Raw genomic sequence first — 25552 nt, 5'->3', positions numbered from 1 at the left:
AGTCTCTCTGCTCCTCACCAATGTCAGCTTTATCTTGGAGGAGAAAGTCTTCTTGTAGCAGCCGGTCTGAATGGCGATGATGACCGGGGTGGTCAGGGCCTTGGCCAGCTGGTAGGTGCCGATGCTGTTGTTCTGCAGCGACAGGTTGGTGAAGACCACGAAGCCGCAGAAGCTGAGCGCCAGCGGCAGGACGTGGGCGGCCCGCAGGCTCTTGGGGGAGAAGATGTTGAGGCTGCGGCAGAGGGAGAGGGCCCAGGCCGGTGCTGAGGGAAGTGCAGCAGCGTCAGGCTCATGTTGGGGAAGCCGATCTCCACATAGATCCACTTGTTCAGCAGCACGATGCAGATGGAGGACAACAGATTGACCAGGAGGCCCAGCAGCAGCCGCCCGCGTGGGCCCAGCGCCCCGGACAGCCCCATGGCCCCGGAGCGGCCCGGCTCCGGCCGCTGACCACTCTGACCCCCGGGCACAGCTTCCTTCGGGCCGGGCGTCCGCTTCACACCAGAGACTCCGCTCGGCGCCGCCACCGCTCCATCGGGAGGGGGAGGTACGAAGCGCAGCGGCGGCGGTAATATACCCCCCTCCCCCAGGAGTGGCAGAGTCCCCCCCCTCCCCCAGGAGTGGCAGAGTCCCCCCCTCCCCCAAGAGTGACACAGTCCCCCCCCTCCCCCAGAGTGACACAGTCCCCCCCTCCCCCCAGAGTGACACAGTCCCCACCCCTCCCCCAGAGTGACACAGTCCCCCCCCTCCCCCAGAGTGACACAGTCCCCCCCCTCCCCCAGAGTGACAGTCTCCCCCCTCCCCCAGAGTGACACAGTCCCCCCCCTCCCCCAGGTGACACAGTCCCCCCCCTCCCCCAGTGACACAGTCCCCCCCTCCCCCAGTGACACAGTCCCCCCCCTCCCCCAGTGTGGCAGAGTCTCCACCCCCTCCCCCCAGAGTGACACAGTCTCCCCCCCTCCCCCCAGAGTGGCAGAGTCTCCACCCCCTCCCCCAGAGTGACACAGTCCCCCCTCCCCCACAGTGGCACAGTCCTCCCCCCTCCCCCACAGTGGCACAGTCTCCCCCCTCCCCCAGAGTGACACAGTCCCCCCCTCCCCCAGAGTGGACACAGTCTCCCTCCTCCCCCTACAGTGGCAGAGTCTCCACTACCCCCTCCCGTACAGTGGCAGTCTCCACCCTCCTCCACCAGTGGCATAGTCTCCACGCCCTCAACCCACCCCCACCCCCCCCCGAGCGGCAGTCTCCGCCGCCCCCTCCCCCCAGAGTGGCACAGTCTCCACCCCCTCCCCCAGAGTGGCACAGTCTCCACCCCCTCCCCCAGAGTGGCACAGTCTCCACCCCCTCCCCCAGAGTGGCACAGTCTCCACCCCCTCCCCCAGAGTGGCACAGTCCCCCCCCTCCCCCAGAGTGGCAGTCTCCACCCCCTCCCCCAGAGTGGCACAGTCTCCACCCCCTCCCCCAGAGTGGCACAGTCTCCACCCCCTCCCCCAGAGTGGCACAGTCTCCACCCCCTCCCCCAGAGTGGCAGTCTCCACCCCCTCCCCCAGAGTGGCACAGTCTCCACCCCCTCCCCCAGAGTGGCAGTCTCTAGCCCCCCTCTCCTCATGGCAAAATCTCCACCCCGTCTCCAGTTGGCAAAACCCTCCCCCCCCTCCAGAGTGGAATGTCTCCACCACCCCCACATCTCGTGTGTCTGTCCATAACGGTATTGGAGGAGTGACCACAGCAGTCTTTGTGGAGGCAAAGTCTCACCTTCATAATGATATCCTCCATCGTGTTGTGTGGCACTACCACCATGTTAAAGGGGATAGACTCCGAACAGATCTAACAACTCTGACTGGGAATCCATGAGGTGCTGTGGGCCATCAGCAGCACAATTGTATTCAACCACATAGAACATACAGTGCAGACAGAGGCCATTTGGCCGATCGAGTCTGCACCGCCCTCACTTCCACCCTATCCCCGTAACCCAATAACCCCTCCTAACCTTTTTGGAACCCCTCCTAACCTTTTTGGTCACTAAGGGCAATGTATCATGGCCAATCCACCTAACCTGCACGTCTTTGGACTGTGGGAGGAAACCCACGCACACACGGGGAGAACGTGCAGACTCCGCACAGACAGTGACCCATCGGGGAATCAAACCTGGGACCCTGGCGCTGTGAAGCCACAGTGCTAACCAATGTGCTTCCGTGCTGCCCACAATCTGCAACACTCATGGCCCGGCGTATCCCTCACTCTACCATTACCATCAAACCAAGTAATCAATCCTGGTTCAATGAAGAGTGCAGGAAGGCATACCGAAACAAAATGTCAACCTGGTATCACTACAACACAGGACTGCTTGCATGCCAAACTCAGAAAGCAGCATGGATAGACACAGCTAAGCGATCCCGCAACCAACAGATCATAATCTAAGTTATGCAGTCCTGCCACATCCAATCCTGAATGCTGGAGGGCAATTACACACCTAACGGGAGGAGGAAGCTCCACAAATACCTCAATAATGAGGGAGTTCAGTACATCAGTGCAAGAGACAAGGCTGAAGCATTGCAGACATATTCACCCAGAAGTGTCGAGTGGATGATCCATCTTGGCCACTTCCTGAGGTCCCCCGTATCATAGATGTCAGTCTTGGTAAATTTTATTAATTCCACATGAATAAAAGGGAATTGATGAGGCTTCAGCTGCTCGGAGGATCTTTGATATGCTAATTAGCTTAGTAACAGGGCAAACATTTATTTAAGTGGAGAACAATGGAGTACAGAATTATTAGTGTTAAAACTACAGAAGGTAGCAGTTCAAAGTGGAGACAAACGCACGTCACACTTGCATGCTAAATTCATGACTTCGGAGATGATTTGTTTAGATAGGATAAGAGCAAAAGAGATCTGTAGTTCTGTACTCGAGACAGTAGCATGGCTAAAGAGCATCTAGATCATGGACACGTCCAGCTGGAAACTGAACCTCTCCTGAAAGCAGGCCTCTACGCTGAAGCTGCTATTTTGAAAATTTCAAAGATTCTGCACTGAACCAGAAGAGCGTCCTAAAATAGATACAAATTGTGTGGTAACTACTTTCTGGATTTGACGTGTAATGTTCAACCTTATGAAATGTTGTTTTGGGAAAAGGGGCACTCTTGGAGTTTAGGAATGCAGATAGATGTGGAATGGGGTTAATTCAAGTACACTATGTGTAGCCATTACTATGGTTACCTGTGTTTTGTATTGTGGCTCCTTTTTATGTGTTATACAGTTTAATAAACATCCTTTTCTTTGAATGATTACAAGATTGGACCTTTCTTCACTGATTTGAATATTTTTCCTGACATTACACCAAATTGAAAAATACACAACTAAGGACTGGCGTTCCAAGTTACCCTTCTGAGTTTTGCGATATCCTTTCATCTAACATCAGTCGGGTTCTTAACAGTATCAAGAAATGACTGAAGGCACTGGATATAGCAACGGCCATGGGCCCTGACAACATTATAGCAACAGTACTGAAGACATGAGCTCCAGAAATAGCTGTCCTCCTAGCCAAGTTGTCCCAGTACAGCTGCAAGACTGGAATCTACCCAGCAATGTGGGAAATTGCCCAGGAATGATGGGAGATGGTGGTATAGTCATGTTGTCACTGAGCAGGTAATCCAGAGGCCCAGGGTCATGCTCTGGGGACCAGGGTTTGAATCCCATGGCAGATGATGAAACTTGAATTCTATTAAAATCTGGAATTAAACCAATTGTCAATTGTTGTAAAAAAACATCTTGTTCACTAATGCCTTTCAGGGAAGGAAATCTGCCATCCTTATCTGGCTTACATGTGACTTCAGACCCACAGTAATGTGGTTGGCTCTTAAAATACCCTCTGAAATGATGCTAACCGCTAAGTTCAAGGACAATTAGGGATGGGCAATAAATACCCACATCCCATGGAGAACTTTTTACAATTACCACCCCATCAGCCTTCTCTCGATCATCAGCAATGTGACGGAAAGTGTCGTTGACGGTGCTATATCAAACAACATTTACTCAGAATCAAACTGCTCACTCTCGCTCACTTTGAGTTTCGCCAGGCTACTCCGTCCTTATTACAGCTTTAGTTCAAACATGGATTAATGAGCCAAACCCCAAGAGGTGAAATGAGATTGGCTGGCCTTGACATCAAGGTGCCCTTGCAAATCTGGATCAATGGAATCAGAGGGAGAACTCTCCACTTGTTGGAGTCATACCTGGCACAAAGAAAGATGGTCATGGTGGTGGAGATCAATCATCTCAGCCCCAGGACATCACTGCCGTAATTCCTCAGGCTAGTGTCCTTGGTCCAACCATCTGCAGCTGCTTCGTCAATTACCACCCCCCCCAATCATAAGGTCAGCAGTGGGGATCACTGCTAATTGCACAATGTTCTGCATCATTCGCAACCCCTCAGCTACTGAAACAGACTGTTGCTGGTACCTTTATAAAAGGTTAAAAGGAAAATCCAACTCAATTTTCAATAGTGACTTCAGGTAATTTCTTAATGGTAGATTGGTCAGATGATACTTTTCAGAACTATTTTCACTGCAATCTTACAAAACATGTCCAATCTGACTTGCTGCATACCATCTAGGAGGGAGGTAAAATAGGCTGATGTTCAGGTTACTATTTTATGGGCAATCCATGCATCTCTTCAGAATGTTGTTTTGCAATTTATCCCTTCAACAGATAAGTTAAAACTTCATTTAAATTCTACAAAAAGTAAAAGCCAGTCTAGCTCAGTTGACTGGACAGCTGGCTGGTGAGGCAAAGAGAGTCCAACAGGTACTGGCTGAAGATATTCAAGAAGGTTCCACTTTCTCAGCCTTGCCCCTTGCCTAAGGTGTGGTGATCGTCAGGTTCAATCACCACCAGTCAGCTCTCCCCCTTGTAATGACACCCTGGGTGAATGCATGGAGGATTGGAGGATTTAAAAAAAGGGATTAAAGGGAAACATTTGAGGCAAGTCTTCACTGCTGTGGATTGCAGCCCCTAGGAATAGATTTGCTCAAGGAATTTGGGTCAGCGCAGTCCCATCTTTCCACCACAGGATGGAGCTACGTACAAGATGTTCAGGTCAATGCAATTCCCATCGTCAGGCACCAGATGGTGCTATAAATGGGATGTTCAAATCAGTGTAATTCTGCTCCTCGACCATCAGATAGAGCTTTAGTCTCCCTGTGAAATACTGGGCTCTAATGTGGAATTAGCAGATTTTCACTTGCTTGATTTCTGTACAAAACTCTGGCTGTTTTATCATGAATGCTCTCACCGTAAGCCACATTTTGAACTCTTCCCAGACCTTCAGACAGAACTGTAAGAGTTACTGACCAGTGCAAAAATGACTGGCATTTTCACATTCAAAAGATCTCTTTCCCAGTTCTGATGCCTGTCTGCCCCTTTTAAACAAAAAAGTCCCCACAGCCTCAACTAGAATGCCTCTTAAAATTGTCTGGCAGAGAGGGAGATTCTCAACTACCTTCTAGCTGAACTTCCTTTACAGAACTGAAACAAAAGATGGAACTCTACCGAAGACCCACCTTAAGTTTCTGACTGGCTCCACCCAAACGCAGGCAATAGGAGAATGCCGAGAACTCTACACTCACCGATTGGCTGCTTGCCAAGTCTATCAAAGTGGCATCACGTGTTCTGCTACAGAACCTAATGGGGAGGTCTTGACCTTGTCCATCAGGACAGGGGTGTTCCAGCTCTGCCTAAAATCTGTAGTTTAAGAGAAATCCCAAATGGCGCAGTGTTGTTGTAGCAGCTAACCAGAAGGCTGTAGATCAAAGCAGGCAGCAGGATGGGGATTGAAAAGGGAACAAAGGACAGACAACAGGTTTTACAGCAATGTCCTAACACCTTCAAAAGGGGAAAGCAGCCTATGGTCACCTGGGTCTATGGCGACTTTACTTACAATAAGTCTATTTGTTTTGTGACTTTCGGTTAATGATATAGAACATAAATTGCAAGGAACACTGGAGTTTACCAAGATTATTGCGAGAAAGTACAGATTTGCGAAGAACAAATATATTTATATAATGCTTTTGATGCCTTCAGGAACATTCTAAAGTACATTTTAGCCAATTAAATACTTTTGAAATAAAATCAGCAAGAAATGCAGCAGCACATTTGCACACAGCAAGGCTCCATAAATACTGAGATCAATTATCACTTACTCTATTTTAGTGATGTTGGTTGAGGGATAAATGTATGCCAGGACTCGAGAAGTATGTGCAGCATAAACACTGACATAGGCCAGTTGGACAAATGAAGTGTAATTTTATATGCAACTCCCGTATTCTTCTTTGAATGGTGCCTTGGAATCTTTTACATCCACCCATAAGGCCAGTCGCAGTTTAATCGAGGGATGACAACTCCAACAAAGCACCACTCCCTCAGTACTGCACAGAGGTTTCAACCTAGATCACGTATTCAAGTCTCAAGTTTCTTTAAAAAAGGGCAAACCTTGACCAAAAGAATAGGTAACTACATTGCATCTTTTCTGCATTTCAACTATTTCACATGCTTCAACAGAAATTATTTGGATATAAACACGCCCAGCTATATTAAAGCAATTTAAAAGTTAATTAAAAAGCGAAATAATAGTGTCATTAATAGAAATTATCAAACTGTATCGTACCAATTTGTCAACTTGTTCAATGCATGGGTTGAGTGTTATCTTTAGAATTCACAGAATATTTTTTAATGATGGAAGAACAGCGGGGATGATTACATCAACATTGAAACTTTTCCACTTTATTGTAATAATTACAAAATACAAGTCTGACAGATGACACACAGCCTTAAGGTTGAAAAAAGACTTTTGTACAAAAAAAATTACAAATTATCAATAAAATTATAAATCCAAGTATCTGCTTTTTCCTGCTAACCAAACTGCAGGCTTCCGAAGCAGAAATTAAGGCAAAGGTTGGCGGGAAGAGGGAATTTGTCCTTAAAGAAGCCTGCAAATTGCAGATTCTTATTTGATAGAATCATAGCCTTTCACAGCTTTTCTAGGGCTGCAATTCATATCCCAAGGGATCAAGGTTCTGATCCAACAGCATGATTGATGACTCTCTCAGCAAACGTAAAAATTTAGTGATTTCCTCTTTGGAAAATACCTGTTGCATATATAAAAATAAATTGTTAAACATGACATTTATTTGCATTCTGTCCTTCAGCAAAATCCTCACATCACATTTGACCTCCACCATCATGGCAACATCAGAAATCAAGATTTCTGAACAAATAGAGAGCTGAAGGCATTTTCATTGAACACTATTAGTGATCATCAAGTGAAAGCCATTATTGTATCCTGGTTAATTTTTTTAACCCTTCGTTCAGAGCTTTTTTCCCACTTTTTTGCTTCCTCCTGGATGTGCATCATTTTCTGACATGGAAAGTGAGGGAGGGGACTTTGTGGCGGTGGAAAGATTTCCTGTGTCAAGGATTTTTTGTTTTTTCTCTTGTTTGAGCTGCAAATAGTTAGGGTCTGGAATGCACCAGGGTCTGAGATTGCGATGGAGGCAGATTCAACTGCGACTTTCCAAATTAAATTGGATAAATATCTGAAGCAAAAGAATTTGCAGGGTTCCGGGGTATAGGCAAAGGAATGGAACTACCTCAGTGTACCTCAGAGACTGCACAAATGCAATGGGCTGAGTGGCAGCCTTTTGTGCTGCAGCCATTCTATGATTCGACTGCAATAGAGCAGCTTAAGTGTAAATCTGTTGCTTCTAAATCAGTATTAGTAAAATCAGAAAAAATATACAATTTACAAAGTCAACAGCACGTTAATTAAACATCAACATTTCTTGAGTCAATCCTTCACATAATTATTGATAATCACCTTGTCCACAAGATCTCATCGGGACGAGTCCTTTTAAAAGCATATAAATTATGTATACAATTGTGGATGAAGCCTTAAGCAAGGCTGCCATGTCCACCAATGTCATGCACGTTGTGCTAAATTCTTTCAGCATTCTTTTCAAATTAAATACATCAAAAGCATTTAGTGACTCACCATCTTTTAAAATTGGTTATGGGACAGCAATCTTCAGCCATTGACGATAAAAGCTTTGCCTTGATTTGAATAACATTTTTAAATATACGACTGATAGAAAGTCACTACCCGTCTCTGCAGCATATTCAAATCATTTCTGATTTATTAAGGAATCCTACAAATAAAACCATCTTCAAACAAAAATCTAAATGATAGCGAATCTCTATATACGACTTACTTGATAAAGCTTGTGTTGTTCTGACGCAATGATATCAGCCAGTTTTAAGCATTGCTGGTACTGCTTGGTGCTGTGCAGTACGGTGTGGAGCACAAAGCACATCATCGGCAGGCAGAGCTGGCGCAATAAATTCAACTGACGACTGCGTTCAGCATCTTCCTCAGCATCCTGGGTCACAGGAAATATTTCGGTTGACTTCAGAAAATTTATTAAACCTGCTGCAAATTGACTACAGCATTTCATCTGGAACTCTAGATGAAGTTTAGCTATTTTCCTCACTCTTGCTGAACCAACGAGGGTTACAGAAGCAAGTAATCATCTTACAAAAAAAAAAGATAATGCTGGAAATACACAGTTGAATGGTTAGTATTTCATCAGAACAGGAGGATAGACGGTAACCTCGGCCCTTAACAGAACTGAACACAAGGGAGCAGCAGACAAAGAATAGGAGTGCTGAATTCTGGCATAGAAGCAGATAACAGCCTGAAATGTTAGCAAACCAAATTGTTAAAAAGCTGGAAAATAATGTTGATGCACAAAAATGTAAACGTAGAAATTAAACATTCTTTCATGAAAGCGCTTAAGAAATAGTAGATCATGTGGCACCTTGAACTTGTACTATTCATCGTATTCACTTTCCTACCCGCTCCCTATATTCCTCGATTTTGTGAAAGATCAAAATCTTTCCATCTCTTTCCGAATAACCTTAGAACCAGAATCCTCGTGTTTGGCAGTTCCAGATTTACAATTCTTAGAATAATCCATTTTAAAATCTCATTCCTTGTCATGTTGGAAGGCAGTCAGAGGGGAGGCAGTGGCTTAGTGATATTGTTGCTTGTCTAGTAATCCAGAGACCCAGAGTAATGCTCTGGGGACCTGAATTCGAATCCCACCATGGCATATGGTGACATTTGAATTTATTAAAAATCTTGACTTAAAAATCTAAAGGTGACCAGGAAACCATTTTTGATTGTCGTTGAATCAATCTGGTTCATTAATGTCCTTTAGGGAAGGATATCTGTCATCCTTACCTGGTCTGGCCCACATGTGTGACTCCAGACCCACAGCAATGTGGTTGACTCTTAAATGCTCTCAGGGATGGGCAATAAATGCTGACTCAGCCAGCGACACCCACAACCCACGAACAAATAAATACTAAATAAAAAATCTAAATGGGATACAGTGTTCGTGGTCTGAAGTTGTTGAGCTCAATGTTAAGTCCAGACGTCAAGTGCCTAATAGGAAGGTGAGGTGCTGTTCCTCTAGCTTGCTTTGAGCTTCACTGGAATATTGTAGCCGAATGAAAACAGAATTGTGATCATGAGAGCAAGATAGTGAATTGGAATGGCAAGCGACCAGAAGGCTAGGGTCACACTTGCAGATTGAGAGGTTATTCACAAATCGGTCACTCAATCTGCGTTTGGTCTCCCCCAATATACAGGAGATGGCATTTTTATTTTTGCCAAGTGCCAGTCTATCTTGTTTTTGTTTTCAAATTTAGCGGACGGTCATTCTGCTATTAATACCTCTTCTGGACTTGCGCTTTATTTCTTTACAACCATTAATCTCTCCCAACCTCGAACACATCCCTGACCTCTACTTCTGTTCCACCTTCACCCTGCCTCCCCGCCACTTTTTCAACAGCATAAATCCCACCACATCTCTAACTCTCTTCAGTTCCAAAGAGTCAATAAAACAGTGCAGGTCCAATTGCAGCAAGATCTGGACAATATCCAGGCTTGGGCTGACAAGTGGCAAATTACATTCGTGCCACACAAGTGTGAGGCAATGACCATCTCCTACGAGAGGATTCAACCATCGCCCCATGAAATTCAATGGCATTACCATCGCTGAATCCCCCACAATCAATATCCTGGGGGTTACCATTGATCAGAAACTGAATATATATGGCTACCAGGGCAAGTCAAAGGTTAGGATTCCTACGGCAAGTAACTCACCTCCTGACCCCTCAAAGCCTGCCCACAATCGACAAGTCAGGAGTGAATTGGAATACTCTCCACTTGCCTGGATGAGTTCAGCTCCAACAACACTCAAGAAGCTCAACACCATCCAGGACCATAAGACATAGGAGCAGAATTAGGCCACTTGGCCCATCGAGTCTGCTCCGCTATTCAATCATGGCTGATATTTTTCTCTTCCCCATTCTCTTTTCTCCTCCCCATTTGGATTTGTTTATTGTCACGTGTATCGAGGTACAGTGAAAAGTATTTTTCTGCGAGCAGCTCAAACAGATCTCAACAGAAGAAAAGGAAAGAAAATACATAATAGGGCAACATTAGGTACACAATGTAAATACATCGACACCGGCATCGGTGAAGCATACAGGGGTGTAGTATTTCCCCTGATCCCCTTATTGACCAACAATCTATCTTTCTCTGTCTTACAGACACTCAGTGATTTGGCCTCCAGTCTTCTGCGACAAAGCAGCTCGCTTGATTTCTCCCACTGCCACAAACATTCAAACCCTCCACCACCGACGAACAGTAGCAGTCGTGTGTACTATCTACAAGATGCACTGCAGTAACTCACCATGAATCCTTACACAGCTGCTCCCAAACCCACGACCATCTAGAAGGACAAGAGCAGCAAATACCTGGGAACCCCACCACCTGGAGGTTCCCCTCCAAGTTACTCACCACCCTGACTTGGAAATATATCGCCATATCTCAACTGTCACTGGGTCAAAACCCTGGAACTCCCTCCCGAACAGCATTGTGTGTGTGCCTACAAGAAGGCAACTCACCACCACCTTCTGAAGGGCAACTAGGGATGGGCAATAAATGCTGGCCTAACCCACATCCCATAAATGAATTTTAAAAATCTCGAACTCAAAAACTTTAACTCAGTTTCTCTCTCCAGCTGCTGCCAGACCTGCTGAATTTTTCTAGCACAAAGATATCAAACATCCTCAATACTTTGCTTTTACCGTAGAAATTCCTCATTCATTTTATCAACTAATTACATGCCAAGATGGAGAGTCATGTCGAAATCACCCATTCCAATTTACTGAGAAGAATGGGAAGCCTTTGGGATAAATCGTGATTTATTTATAAGTTGTGGCTGATCATGACAAGAACACTAGTTGTAATCAAGAGAACTGATCAGACTTTTGGGCAGGAAAAGCTATTGGTTCTGTCATATCGACATAGCATACAGATGCCAGTCATGGTATTTAATTGTCATTTGTGACCTTGACCAACCCATCTCTCTTGCATATGCACTGGAAATAGGAGTAGACCATTTGCATCCTTTACAATAAATGTGAGCATTTTCCCTACTACTCTGTTAGGGCTAACAGGTCTGTACCTGGTTTCATCCTTAAGAACAAAGAACAAAGAAAAGTACAGCACATGAACAGGCCCTTCAGCCCAAGCCTGCGCTGACCATGCTGCCCGTCTAAACTAAAATCTTCTACACTTCCAGGGTCCGTATCCCTCTATTCCCATCCTATTCATGTCTTTGTCAAGATGCCCCTTAAACGTCACTATCGTCCCTGCTTCCACCACCTCCTCCGGAAGTGAGTTCCAGGCACCCACTACCCTCTGTGTAAAAACAATTTGCCTCGTACATCTCCTCTAAACCTTACCCCTCGCACCTTAAACCTATGCCCCCTCGTAATTGACCCCTCTACCCTGGGAAAAAGTCTCTAACTATCCACTCTGTCTATGCTCCTCATAATTTTGTAGACCTTTATCAGGTCGTCCTTCAATCTCCTTCGTTCCAGTGAGAACAAACCAAGTTTATTCAACCTCTTATTAAATAGTGGGGTTACATTTGCTACCTCTGATCTGCAGGAGCCATTCCAGAATCTACAGCATTTTGGAAGATGACTACCAATGCAAACATTATCCCTATAGCCACCTCGTTCAATGCTTTTTGGGATGTTGATCATCAGGTCACGGTGATTTATCAACTTTCAGTACCATTAATTTTTTCATTACTATCTTTTAACTAATACAAATTTTTTTCAGTTCTTCATTATCACTAGTCTCTTGGTTCACTATTGCTGGGAGGTTTTCTGCATCTTACTCCGTGAAGACAGACTCATAACATTTGTTTAATTTCTCTGCCATTTCCTAACTCATGATAAATTCACCTGCCTCTGCCTTTAATGGGTCCACATTTGTATTGACTAATCTTTTAATTTTTCCATGCCTATCTATTTACAGTCCGTTTATATGTTTCTCAGTAGTTTAATTTAATAATTCCCATTTCTTTCTTTCTCTATCAGTTTCCTGGTCCTCCTCTGCTGAATTCTAAAATGCTCCCAACCCTCAGGGTTACTAATTTTTTGGCAACTTTATAAGCCTCTTCCGTTGATCTAATATAATGTTCAGCCTCCCTCATTAGCTATGGTTGGTTCCTGTGCTGGGTTTTTGTGTCTCAAAAGAAATGAAAATTTGTGGTAAACCATGTATCAATTTTTTAAGTGCCATGTTTGTCCACAGTTATACTTTTTCATGCAGTTTTCTAATCTACCACAGCCAATTTGCTCCTCATACCGTCATGTTTCCTTCGCTTAGATTTAGACCCTAGCTTCAAATTAGCAGCCATGTATCCTATATTTGCACGACCATCTATATAATCCACTTTGAATAAAAGGCTTGATTTTTAATAAAAAGCTTAATGCATTCACTTTCGCCAAACCACTATCTACACTGAATTAAATGTCAGTGTAGCAGAACGCTTGCCTTTCAGTCAGCTCACATGTGCAGGCCTCAGCATGGACTTGAGAACATAATTTAGATGGGACACTTTGATTCACCACTGAGGTGCTGTTAATGACCAGTTCTGTCTGCCTGTTCAGTTGCACATAATAGTCCATGGCACGCTGCAGTAAACTCTCCGGACCATTGTTCCACCCTCAACTACCGACCAAAATAATCTTAACTGGTTATTCATTTGTTGTATGGGAATTAGCTTTATACATAAAACGGACTATACTGAAAACATAATCCATTGGTCACAAGTTAAATAAGGACGTGAAAGATGCTATAAAAATCTTCTTTCCTTTTGATCTCTACTGGTTAAGCTGTTCAGAATATTCACGCTAAACAAATATTCCATTTTGTGTTTACCTCTCTGATGTCAACCAACCATCCTCCGTTCACAAAGAGCAAGACATTAAAGATCTTCTCTTTTACTTCACTGGTGAGGCTTTCCAAATTGTCATTCCATCTCTCATAATCATCCTGTTTGGGGAAAAATATAATTAATCTCATAAAAGTGTAGAGAACCACACATTCCACAAGCTGAAACGGTCTATACTCTGAACCTGGAATTTCCTCTGTTTGTGTTCATGAGCCACTGTCTCAGTGAAACTTGCTCCTGCGGAAATGGTGGGCTCCTGTGGTGTAGATTGCATACATGTAAACCATTTGTTGAAAAGTTCATGAGCTTCCTGGAGAAAAGCACAATTTATAGAATTTAATTTGTTACATCAAAAGATTAATACATTTAAAAAATCACTCTTCAATACAAATAAACAAGCGGAATAGGATGCCTTCACAGGCAAGAGATTTTTGAAGCGTGAAGTTTGAAGAACAGCTGACTTGCATTTATGAAATTGAGCTCCAGAACATAGAAGGGAGCACTCATCAGAATACAACACCTTCAGGCAGACTCTTTTTTGCACTAATGGGCTGAAATCATTAATTTTGTTTTTGGGGTGCTTGCCAATTAAACGTTCATATAACTCTGAACTAAAGATGGTCAATCATCAACCTTCATTCAAAATTGTAGGGATAATTCGAGTGAGAGATTAGGACACCCAACAGCATAACCCGATTTCTGTTCTGCGCTCCGTCAAGCATGGTTTCACTGCTAAAACTCTAGGTCTGTGAATTATCTCCTGCAACCTTACCAGATAAGCCCTTATGCACAAATGTTCCCGGATAGCATTTTCTTCCTCTGCTGGCGGCATGAAATTCATCCCATAATTACGCCAGCTTGCGTGTACCTCGGCTATAGAATCTTGTGGAATTTTGCTGAACACTTCTTTAGCTGCTTCATGTTTTTTAGAAGCTTGAAAACAAAATTACTGCATTTAAATCACAGAATACAAATTATATTTACTCATTACTTAGTTCACTTTACATGAAGAATTGCTTGCATTACCTCATTCTGACCCCATACCTGCAAGCTATATCATAGGTAAGGGGTTAATGGCCTCCAAATCAAATTTCTTAGAGGGGATATTATAAAAATATTGGATGGGCAGCACGGTGGAGCAGTGGTTAGCACTTCTGCCACACAGCACTGAGAACACGGGTTCGATCCCAGCCCCAGGTCACTGCCCATGTGAGTTTGCACATGCGCCACCCCACAACCCAAAGATGTGGTAGGTGGATTGGCCCTGCAAAATTGCCCCTTAATTTAAAAAAAAAAGATTGGACATTAATATAAAAACAACAGACCCTGCAATTTAAATAATATTCTGATGTTGGCTTAATTTGGATAGGTGCCACTGATGTCAATGCATCTGCCTACATCAATATGACAGGTAGCACACTACCAGCTTGAGTGTGCCTCTCTTGCCAGCCATATTGGAAGGTTCGAGGCCGTTTACTGCCTGCAGAAAAGACATCGCACAGCTGAATGTCTAGGTCACTAGGCCATTATCCACAAATCAAAATGATTACCAAGCTGTATGCAACTAATAGACAATGGGTCGCATAATTTCGGCTAGCATGAAAACAAAACCAAATTAAAAGAAAATTAATTAAAACTATGTACAAATGAAACAAAACCACATACCCAAGAATTTCCTCATTATAGCATTACTTTGTTTCAGTGTCTCAGCCCTTTGTGTGGGATCAAACACCAGCCACTCAATTACATTAATCTTCATACGATCTTCCTGTAAAAGTTATGTTATTCGATTCAGCTTGCAAAAATTCAAAAGTAGACATTCAATCTTATTTTGTTAAAGCTTTTTCTTAATATTAATCTTGTATCACAGTCAATCCAATATTTTTAAAGGGAAGTATTTCAAACACCAACATCTGAAAGTGGTAGCTGGAATTTTCCAGTAAATTAATCACAATTTAGCACAACTGTATTAAACAGAGCAGGTTGACAACAAACAATAACTTTTGAAAGGAAAACAGCAAAAATTCTGCTCTTGCACTAATTTATTTAGCTCAAATTACATGGCATATTAAGGGGGGGGGGGGTGATGTTTATTCAATGAACAGAAGTGCCTTTCACCATCAAGTATCATTTAAGGTTACAACAGATCCATTCATAAATTGTACTCACTTTTGTAGTAGCAGTATCCAGAGATGGTGATAGGTCATGGTGGGTAAATTCTTCAGCATCCTTTTTCCGAATGTTTTCTACAACACACTTGGTCACAGCTGCTACATCAAGGTCTACAGAATAGTTTTGGAAAGACATCCCAATTAAAAAATATGCATTCAAGAATGTGTTTACAGGCATTCCTTCAAAAAACCTAAATAAACCGTATTCATCATTTGCAGATTACTGTAATGATGTAAATCATTTAACTACTATTTTGAATACAACAGAAAATTATTAATTCCTCAGGGTTGCAATCAAAGTCACAAGTTAAAAGATCCAGGGAAGTTTAAAGGTCATTGACACGCCATACAAGTGTACAATGTAAATAGGTGGGATTTTGCACGGGGGAGGGGGGGGGGGGAAAGAGAATGAGTCAGGTCTGGCTGGTAGGCAGGAGAAAGAGTCCCCATGGGTGTGTGGGGAGTCTTGCAGGGAGGGTGGGGCACCCCTGGGATATGAGAGGAGGTGGAGAAATCCTGTGCGCGTGCATAGTTATGTAGAAGTTGGAAGAAGTTACTTTTCCTGGGTAACTAATGGTGCAAACGCAGTCGGGAGCCATCAAAGGGCAATTGGCCAGGGGACATTTGCACTGCTGGGCAATTGTTGTACAACCCTTACCGGAGAACTTACAAAGGGGCGCCCACTGCAATGCCCACTGGGTCTCAGAAATTACAGCCCAATATGTGAAATGCTTTCAAAAAACACAAATCTAATGCTTTGCAAGTTTCAATTCAGAAACAAATAACTTCTCTTTTCCCTAAAACACAGCATCAGGTTTAGTATTGTCAGACGAAAATAATTCAAACAAAGGATAGGATTACATAGTGCGGTTTGACAATCAATAAGAAAATAATAGAAAAGGGTTACAAGATCTCTTTTTTAAATGTCAGCATTTGTCTCTGGTGCAAAAATCAGCATTGAACACATTCTAACAGCAGTTGGCCACCCTAAAACCTAAAGACACGTCAATAGAATCCATCGCTGCAAGGACTGCATTAGCTGACTTCGTTAAGAGACGATGAAGCCTTGGAGTCAAATGCAATGACGGCTGCCCGAGTACCAGTTAGCGATGGGGAGCAGCAGTCACACCAAGATAAACTAGAAGCCTCTGGAAAGGTGTAGGTATAAATGCGTGGTTCGTACCAGATGCACCTGTTTTGGCAAAATCTGTGCAACATTTTAGATCAAAATTTAAACAATATCTGTATAGGTGCAAAGCATGGCATAAGAGTGCAGTTTTTCTGTAAACATTAGAGCTCGGATCAGCTATTGGGTTGAACTGACTTGGGGGGAGAGGAGCAGAGCATTAGTAATTGGGGACTCTATAGTCAGGGGCACAGATAGGAGATTTTGTGGGAGCGTGAGAGACTCACGTTTGGTATGTTGCCTCCCAGGTGCAAGGGTACGTGATGTCTCGGATCGTGTTTTCCGGGTCCTTAGGGGGGAGGGGGAGCAGCCCCAAGTCGTGGTCCACATTGGCACCAACGACATAGGTAGGAAAGGGGACAAGGATGTCAGGCAGGCTTTCAGGGAGCTAGGATGGAAGCTCAGAACTAGAACAAACAGAGTTGTTATCTCTGGGTTGTTGCCCGTGCCACGTGATAGTGAGATGAGGAATAGGGAGAGAGAGCATTTAAACACGTGGCTACAGGGATGGTGCAGGCGGGAGGGTTTCAGATTTTTGGATAACTGGGGCTCTTTCTGGGGAAGGTGGGACCTCTACAGACAGGATGGTCTACATCTGAACCTGAGGGGCACAAATATCCTGGGGGGGAGATTTGTTAGTGCTCTTTGGGGGGGTTTAAACTAATGCAGCAGGGGCATGGGAACCTGGATTGTAGTTTTAGGGTAAGGGAGAATGAGAGTATAGAGGTCAGGAGCACAGATTTGACGTCGCAGGAGGGGGCCAGCGTTCAGGTAGGTGGTTTGAAGTGTGTCTACTTCAATGCCAGGAGTATACGAAACAAGGTAGGGGAACTGGCAGCGTGGGTTGGTACCTGGGACTTCGATGTTGTGGCCATTTCGGAGACATGGATAGAGCAGGGACAGGAATGGATGTTGCAGGTTCCGGGGTTTAGGTGTTTTAGTAAGCTCAGAGAAGGAGGCAAAAGAGGGGGAGGTGTGGCGCTGCTAGTCAAGAGCAGTATTACGGTGGCGGAGAGGATGCTAGATGGGGACTCTTCTTCCGAGGTAGTATTGGCTGAAGTTAGAAACAGGAAAGGAGAGGTCACCCTGTTGGGAGTTTTTTATAGGCCTCCTAATAGTTCTAGGGATGTAGAGGAAAGGATGGCGAAGATGATTCTGGATATGAGCGAAAGTAACAGGGTAGTTATTATGGGAGACTTTAACTTTCCAAATATTGACTGGAAAATATATAGTTCGAGTACAATAGATGGGTCGTTTTTTGTACAGTGTGTGCAGGAGGGTTTCCTGAAACAATATGTTGACAGGCCAACAAGAGGCGAGGCCACGTTGGATTTGGTTTTGGGTAATGAACCAGGCCAGGTGTTGGATTTGGAGGTAGGAGAGCACTTTGGGGACAGTGACCACAATTCGGTGACGTTTACGTTAATGATGGAAAGGGATAAGTATACACCGCAGGGCAAGAGTTATAGCTGGGGGAAGGGCAATTATGATGCCATTAGACGTGACTTGGGGGGGATAAGGTGGAGAAGTAGGCTGCAAGTGTTGGGCACACTGGATAAGTGGGGCTTGTTCAAGGATCAGCTACTGCGTGTTCTTGATAAGTATGTACCGGTCAGACAGGGAGGAAGGCGTCGAGCGAGGGAACCGTGGTTTACCAGGGAAGTGGAATCTCTTGTTAAGAGGAAGAAGAAGGCCTATGTGAAGATGAAGTGTGAAGTTTCGGTTGGGGCGATGGATAGTTACAAGGTAGCGAGGAAGGATCTAAAGAGAGAGCTAAGACGAGCAAGGAGGGGACATGAGAAGTATTTGGCAGGAAGGATCAAGGAAAACCCAAAAGCTTTCTATAGGTATGTCAGGAATAAGCGAATGACTAGGGAAAGAGTAGGGCCAGTCAAGGACAGGGATGGGAAATTGTGTGTGGAGTCTGAAGAGATGGGCGAGATACTAAATGAATATTTTTCGTCAGTATTCACTCAGGAAAAAGATAATGTTGTGGAGGAGAATGCTGAGCCCCAGGCTAATAGAATAGATGGCATTGAGGTACGTAGGGAAGAGGTGTTGGCAATTCTGGACAGGCTGAAAATAGATAAGTCCCCGGGACCTGATGGGATTTATCCTAGGATTCTATGGGAGGCCAGGGAAGAGATTGCTGGACCTTTGGCTTTGATTTTTATGTCATCATTGGCTACAGGAATAGTGCCAGAGGACTGGAGGACAGCAAATGTGGTCCCTTTGTTCAAAAAGGGGAGCAGAGACAACCCCGGCAACTATAGACCGGTGAGCCTCACGTCTGTAGTGGGTAAAGTCTTGGAGGGGATTATAAGGGACAAGATTTATAATCATCTAGATAGGAATAATATGATCAGGGATAGTCAGCATGGCTTTGTGAAGGGTAGGTCATGCCTCACAAACCTTATTGAGTTCTTTGAGAAGGTGACTGAACAGGTAGACGAGGGTAGAGCAGTTGATGTGGTGTATATGGATTTCAGCAAAGCGTTTGATAAGGTTCCCCACGGTAGGCTATTGCAAAAATTACGGAGGCTGGGGATTGAGGGTGATTTAGAGATGTGGATCAGAAATTGGCTAGCTGAAAGAAGACAGAGGGTGGTGGTTGATGGGAAATGTTCAGAATGGAGTACAGTCACAAGTGGAGTACCACAAGGATCTGTTCTGGGGCCGTTGCTGTTTGTCATTTTTATCAATGACCTAGAGGAAGGCGCAGAAGGGTGGGTGAGTAAATTTGCAGACGATACTAAAGTCGGTGGTGTTGTCGATAGTGTGGAAGGATGTAGCAGGTTACAGAGGGATATAGATAAGCTGCAGAGCTGGGCTGAGAGGTGGCAAATGGAGTTTAATGTAGTGAAGTGTGAGGTGATTCACTTTGGAAGGAATAACAGGAATGCGGAATATTTGGCTAATGGTAAAGTTCTTGAAAGTGTGGCTGAGCAGAGGGATCTAGGTGTCCATGTACATAGATCCCTGAAAGTTGCCACCCAGGTTGATAGGGTTGTGAAGAAGGCCTATGGAGTGTTGGCCTTTATTGGTAGAGGGATTGAGTTCCGGAGTCGGGAGGTCATGTTGCAGCTGTACAGAACTCTGGTCCGGCCGCATTTGGAGTATTGCGTACAGTTCTGGTCACCGCATTATAGGAAGGACGTGGAGGCTTTGGAGCGGGTGCAGAGGAGATTTACCAGGATGTTGCCTGGTATGGAGGGAAAATCTTATGAGGAAAGGCTGACGGACTTGAGGTTGTTTTCGTTGGAGAGAAGAAGGTTAAGAGGAGACTTAATAGAGGCATACAAAATGATCAGGGGGTTGGATAGGGTGGACAGTGAGAGCCTTCTCCCGCGGATGGATATGGCTGGCACGAGGGGACATAACTTTAAACTGAGGGGTAATAGATATAGGACAGAGGTCAGAGGTAGGTTCTTTACGCAAAGAGTAGTGAGGCCGTGGAATGCCCTACCTGCTACAGTAGTGAACTCGCCAACATTGAGGGCATTTAAAGGTTTATTGGATAAACATATGGATGATAATGGCATAGTGTAGGTTAGATGGCTTTTGTTTCGGTGCAACATCGTGGGCCGAAGGGCCTGTACTGCGCTGTATTGTTCTATGTTCTATGCCCTGCATATGCTTGAATAAACGATCATTCCCGTACCAGCCTCACCGAACAGGTGCCGGAATGTGGCAACTAGGGGCTTTTCACAGTAATTTCATTGAAGCCTACTCGTGACAATAAGCGATTTTCATTTTTTTCATAACCTGCTCAGAGTCTCCTGTGATTAGTTCGTAAGTCAGCAATAACGGATTGACCAGCTGTAACAGCATTTTTTACATTGATCTGGAATTTTCTGAAATGGTACAACCTACAACAAAATTTAGACTCATTATATTGAAATTTCTTGATATGTTATAATGTAAAAATTTGCTTTAATCAGCATAAAAAACTGGTACCAAGGGAATGCAAATTTGAGAGAACTATTCTTACATTAATGAGTGGCAAAGTGTTTTTGCAAAATTTGCAGAATCTGGAATATAAGTTAGAGTAAATCAGTGTGCAAGATAAAACAGACAGATTAACAGCCCAATTTCCTCTATCTTGTTGAGCCAAAAATCAATAATATGCCATTGTTCTGATGTAATTATTCAGGTGAGTCAAGATGAGTGAAGAACTACACTAAGGTAATGCCAATGAATTCCTGGTTACATTGCATATTACCGAATCAGCAGTTTGGTAATGTACTTTTGCAATGTTCTGATGTGAATTAAACTTTACAGGATAATATAAATTAGAATCTCTCCTCACCAGCTTCTCTTGCCAGGTCGAGACACAGTTTCCGTTGTTCAGTCTCTGTGACGGTCTCCAAAAATGCAGAATATTGAGTGACAGCCAGCTCCGGGGGCAAGTGGCTAACATAAAATGCTATTAAATTTGTGTGCTTAGCTTTCATTAGAAGCTGTAAAAGACAACATTCATAACTAATGATGATGCAGGATACACTTTATTCTGATACAGTAAAAAAAGACATCCACTTATCTCCATTGTTTAATAAAGCACATGATTCTACATTTCGAACAAGGCAGACATTAAAAAAAGGTTGGTCTCAAGCAAGTTGCTTTTAACTACTGCAGCAAAATAACTATTAGTTCGTAGGCCGTTGCGTATTCCTTTTATAAATTGAGTGAAGAAAAGATTAGTGCATTTAGATTGATTTCCATGTGCATTACTTCATTTGGTAAAGTCTTTTCGATAACGCGCCAAATTGGCCTAGCCCAGAGACAAAAAGGCAGAAGAAACACATGGACATAAACATCACTATGGTGTGGTTTCTCCAATGCAGAATCATTGAAGTACTTAGTCAAATTATGAGGCATTTAAATCAGCACGCACATTAATATAAAAAGCTTGAAGTATTATATTTTTGCTTCAAAGTATTATTTGGAAAAAAGTTATTTAACTATCTTACCTCTATATACGTTTTGAGAATGTCCATACAAACGTCCTCCTGAAAGAAGTAAAACATATTTTAACAAAGATCATCTGTCGTAGATTTTAAGGTGTTTGGGTGGGGAGCACACAGCGGAAAGGGATAGTTTTCCACTGCCAGCGGGATTTGACAGAGGAAGACGGTATTCGTTAAACACCGGCCCGGATTTGTTCCAGGATAACAATTATAGTTCCAACCCTTTCACTTAATTGGAGTAGAAGAAATGAGGACGACTGATTGTAGGTCATTGGTGTTGACATTAGCTCGTTTCCTTTTCTAGTAACACACCTAATCATTACTCAAACCTTTAATTCTCAGAATGAATTTCATCACTTCTTGGTCAGTCTTTTGAGGAAAAGCCAAGGAGAGGAAGTGGTATTCATGGTTTAGTGCGCAACTGCCCATATGGAATTCATCTTAAATCTAATTCTAAGCTTTATGGAATTTGAAATATAAAATAAATTGAAATGTGGTTTTCCATTTAGACATGCTTATGTACTAATACACATTAGAAACTCCTTCCACACAGCAACATTAGGATGCAACAGACAGGTATACCTTTGCCTGGAGGCCCAAATTCCACAAGAACAATACAAGATGAGTCATGAATCGAAGGAGATGTGCTGGAAGGAGGGATCTGCATTTTGCTAGCCAATCCTGAAATTCATCCATTAGACCTATTATTCACAAATAAATATTGCATCAGATGGACAAGACATCACATAAACCTTCCATGTATAATAACACAATTTACAGCATATACATCTCTGTACACATATTTGGCGACTTCCATTCAATTTACATTAAAAACTTACCATCAATATCTCCCAAGATTATGAATTTCTGAATGATATGGTAGTGAGCTTTATTCTCTTCCAACACATGCTACAAATTTAAAAAAAAGTTTTATTCACATAGATATCACTAAGCATTTTATAACATAATTTAATGTGCATTAAATGTCTCAGAGCAGTTGCAAGACATTCTGAAGAGGGAAGGTGAACAGCCATTTGTCGTGGTACACACTGGTATAAACAACATAAGTAAGTTTGTCTGAAAAGGTGATGTGAGGGGGAGGGTTTCAGATTCCTGGGGCATTGGTACCAGTTCTGGGGTAGGTGGGACCAGTACAAGCTGGATGAGTTACACCTGGGCACTGATATCCTTGGTGGGGTACTTACTGGAGTGGGTGGGAAAGGTTTAAACTAATATGGCAGGGGGATGGGAACCTCTGTAAGAATTCAGAGCAGGAGGAATCAAGAACAAGAGGGGAAAAAAAGCAAGGAGAATAAGAAAAGTGATAGGCAGAGAAATCAAGGGCCAGAATCAGATAAGGACATAATAAAAATTAGTAGGGACGGGACAAGGAACGTTAAAAGGACTAGCCTCAAGGTTTTGTACCTGAATGCTCGGAACATCTGAAATAAAATGGATGAATTAGTTTCACAGACAGATGTTTAGGGGAATGATATAGCTGGGAATACGGAGACACAGTTCCAAAGTGCCCAAGGATAGGAACTAAACATTGAAGGCTATTTAGTTTTCAGGAACGACAGTAAGGAAAAGGTGATGGTCGCATAGTCTCTTAAAAAATACTTTTATTCAAGACAAAAAATTCCAATATTAACATACAAAATATTCCAATACATTTATACGTTTAAACAAATATATCTCTCCAATCCAACAAAACCCCTCCCCCCACCAGTCCCCATAAATCCCCCACCTCCAAGCTGCCCTCCTCCCTAACCAACATTTCCCCCCCAACCCCCTCCCCCCAATTTGCTGACGATAGCCAGCCCTTTTAAAAAGGTAATGAACGGCAGCCACCTAAAGTAAAACGCCTCCTCCGCTCCCCTTATGGCACATTTAATTTCCGGATAATGCAGGAATTCCAACAAATTCCCCAAACAAACTTTAGCCAAAAATATCAAAAGCACCGGTGACCTTCACTCCAGCAGGAACGTCGGAGAGAAGCTGAGAGAGGCGAAGGCCACAACATCTGCCTTCTACCCTTCCTATAGCAGTGAGTCCGACACACCAATGGATGTGGTTTTATTTAGACAAGGTCACATATAGCAAATTAGCATGTAAAGTTAAAACGCATGGGAATGTGGTAGTGTCTTGAGATAGATAGAAAAGCTGGTTAGCAGACTGAAGGAAAGGATTGGAATAAATAGGTCCTTTTTTATTGGCAGGCGATGACTAGTGGGGTACAGCAGGGATCTGTGCTAGGGCCCATCTATTCACATTATATATTAATGATTTGGATGAGGGAACGAAATGTAGTATCTACAAATTTGCAGATGATACAAAGTTGGGTGGGAGGATGAGCCGTGAGGTGGATGCAGAAATGCATGGCAGATAAATGTGAGATTATCCACTTTTGGTAGAAAAATAGGAAGGCAGATTATTATTTGAATGTAAATTGAGAGACGGATACTCAGCGAGACTTTGATGCCCTCGTGCATCAGTCGCTAAAAGTAAGCGTGCAGGTACAGCATGCAATGAGGAAGGCAAATGGTATGTTGGCCTTCAGACTCCGCCGTCTATTCGGGTACACAGAGGGAAAATTCAGAATGTCCAATTCACCTAACAGCACGTCTTTCAGGACTTGTGGGAGAAACCGGAGCACCCGGAGGAAACCCACGTTGACACTGGAGAACATACAGACTCCGCACAGACAGTGACCCAAACCGGAATCAAACCTAGGACCCTGACGCTGTGAAGATACATTACTTATTAATAATCGCTTATTGTCACAAGTAGGCTTCAATGAAGTTACTGTGAAAAGCCCCTAGTCGCCACATTCTGGCGCCTGTTCGTGGAGGCTGGTACGGGAATTGAACCCGCGCTGCTGGCCTTGTTCTGCCAGCTATTTAGCACACTGTGCTAAACAAGCCCCACCTTGCCACACGAGTAACTTGGGTCTATAATCCTGGAAGTGTGGTGAAGGCAGGTTTAATCAAGGTATCCAAGAGTAAATTAAATGATTATTTGAATAAGTCATGATGCTCATTTGGAGAGCCGGTGCATATAATGGGCCAAATGGCCTCCTTCTGCATCTTAGCAATTCTGTATATAATCTTTAGATGTGAATGAACTGATTCATCAGATTCTAAAAATTAATTATAAAATGAAGTTCCAAATGGCAAGTGGTTTATAATGATCCCCATCAAGTTTCACCTCTATGCAAGTTAGTATCATTTATTTTTCCTTTTCAAGTCTCACCAAGCAATCAACTCCCCATAAGATGATGTCTCCAACTTTTGTGAATTGTCATCCATTAGGGCATGCACATGCTAAATGTTTACTTTCCACTCTAGGTGTTTGCTCAGAGTGTGCTCACCCTTCAATCAATAGCTCCACGTTACAGGACAGCTTAAATAGCACCAATCATTGCCCAGGTCTTATCACTATATGCCATATCACATTGCAACCCTTCTGCCCTTAGATCTGTTCAAAATTCTTGTCCTCATCTAAATTGGGACCCACCAAGGTTTATACCTCCTTTCAAACTCTGATCCCGACTTGAATCTTCCATGTATTCAACTCCTTTAACCACACTGCAGTTGGTAGAGCTGCAACACCTTGGAATTTACACCTTAAATCTTTTCCCACTTTTTTGAAAAATCCTCTTCTAGACCAATTCCTTTGAGGAAGCTTTCAGTTCTTCCTAATGTCTCCTGTCCTATAGCAAGTAGCTATTTTGCCTTCGCCTAGAACATTTCTTTATATTAAAAATGTTAGAAAAATAAAAGTTCAAATATAAAATTGTAAACTTTCATCTTGAAAAATAAACTGTGGGGCCCCAATTAATCTCAGATTTTGC

The 25552-nt window shown here is 43.4% G+C and overlaps 2 protein-coding genes across 2 annotated transcripts in view; both read right to left on the bottom strand.

Moving 5' to 3' along the window:
• Positions 1 to 574, bottom strand: part of slc35e3 (solute carrier family 35 member E3) — a 14592-nt gene extending 14018 nt beyond the window's left edge. The window contains 2 exon segments of the mRNA XM_072485208.1: positions 19 to 267; positions 270 to 574. Of these exon segments, the coding sequence (XP_072341309.1) occupies positions 19 to 267; positions 270 to 419 (399 nt within the window). The 5' untranslated portion in view covers positions 420 to 574.
• A 6185-nt stretch (positions 575 to 6759) lies between these two features.
• Positions 6760 to 25552, bottom strand: part of nup107 (nucleoporin 107) — a 56887-nt gene continuing 38094 nt past the window's right edge. The window contains exons 18-28 of the mRNA XM_072485207.1: positions 22539 to 22608; positions 22282 to 22400; positions 21703 to 21741; positions 21042 to 21192; positions 15545 to 15657; positions 15041 to 15143; positions 14148 to 14308; positions 13560 to 13685; positions 13363 to 13476; positions 8264 to 8431; positions 6760 to 7144 (exon numbers count right to left, since the gene is read on the bottom strand). Coding sequence (XP_072341308.1) covers positions 7037 to 7144; positions 8264 to 8431; positions 13363 to 13476; positions 13560 to 13685; positions 14148 to 14308; positions 15041 to 15143; positions 15545 to 15657; positions 21042 to 21192; positions 21703 to 21741; positions 22282 to 22400; positions 22539 to 22608 — 1272 coding nt within the window. The 3' untranslated portion in view covers positions 6760 to 7036. The remainder of the gene's footprint in view (positions 7145 to 8263; positions 8432 to 13362; positions 13477 to 13559; positions 13686 to 14147; positions 14309 to 15040; positions 15144 to 15544; positions 15658 to 21041; positions 21193 to 21702; positions 21742 to 22281; positions 22401 to 22538; positions 22609 to 25552) is intronic.

This window comes from Scyliorhinus torazame, chromosome 19 (genome assembly GCF_047496885.1).
Source record: "Scyliorhinus torazame isolate Kashiwa2021f chromosome 19, sScyTor2.1, whole genome shotgun sequence".
NCBI classification, from domain to species: Eukaryota; Metazoa; Chordata; class Chondrichthyes; order Carcharhiniformes; family Scyliorhinidae; genus Scyliorhinus; species Scyliorhinus torazame.
The sequence above is the reverse complement of the archived record's forward strand: the minus strand, read 5'-3'. Positions and strand labels throughout refer to the sequence as shown.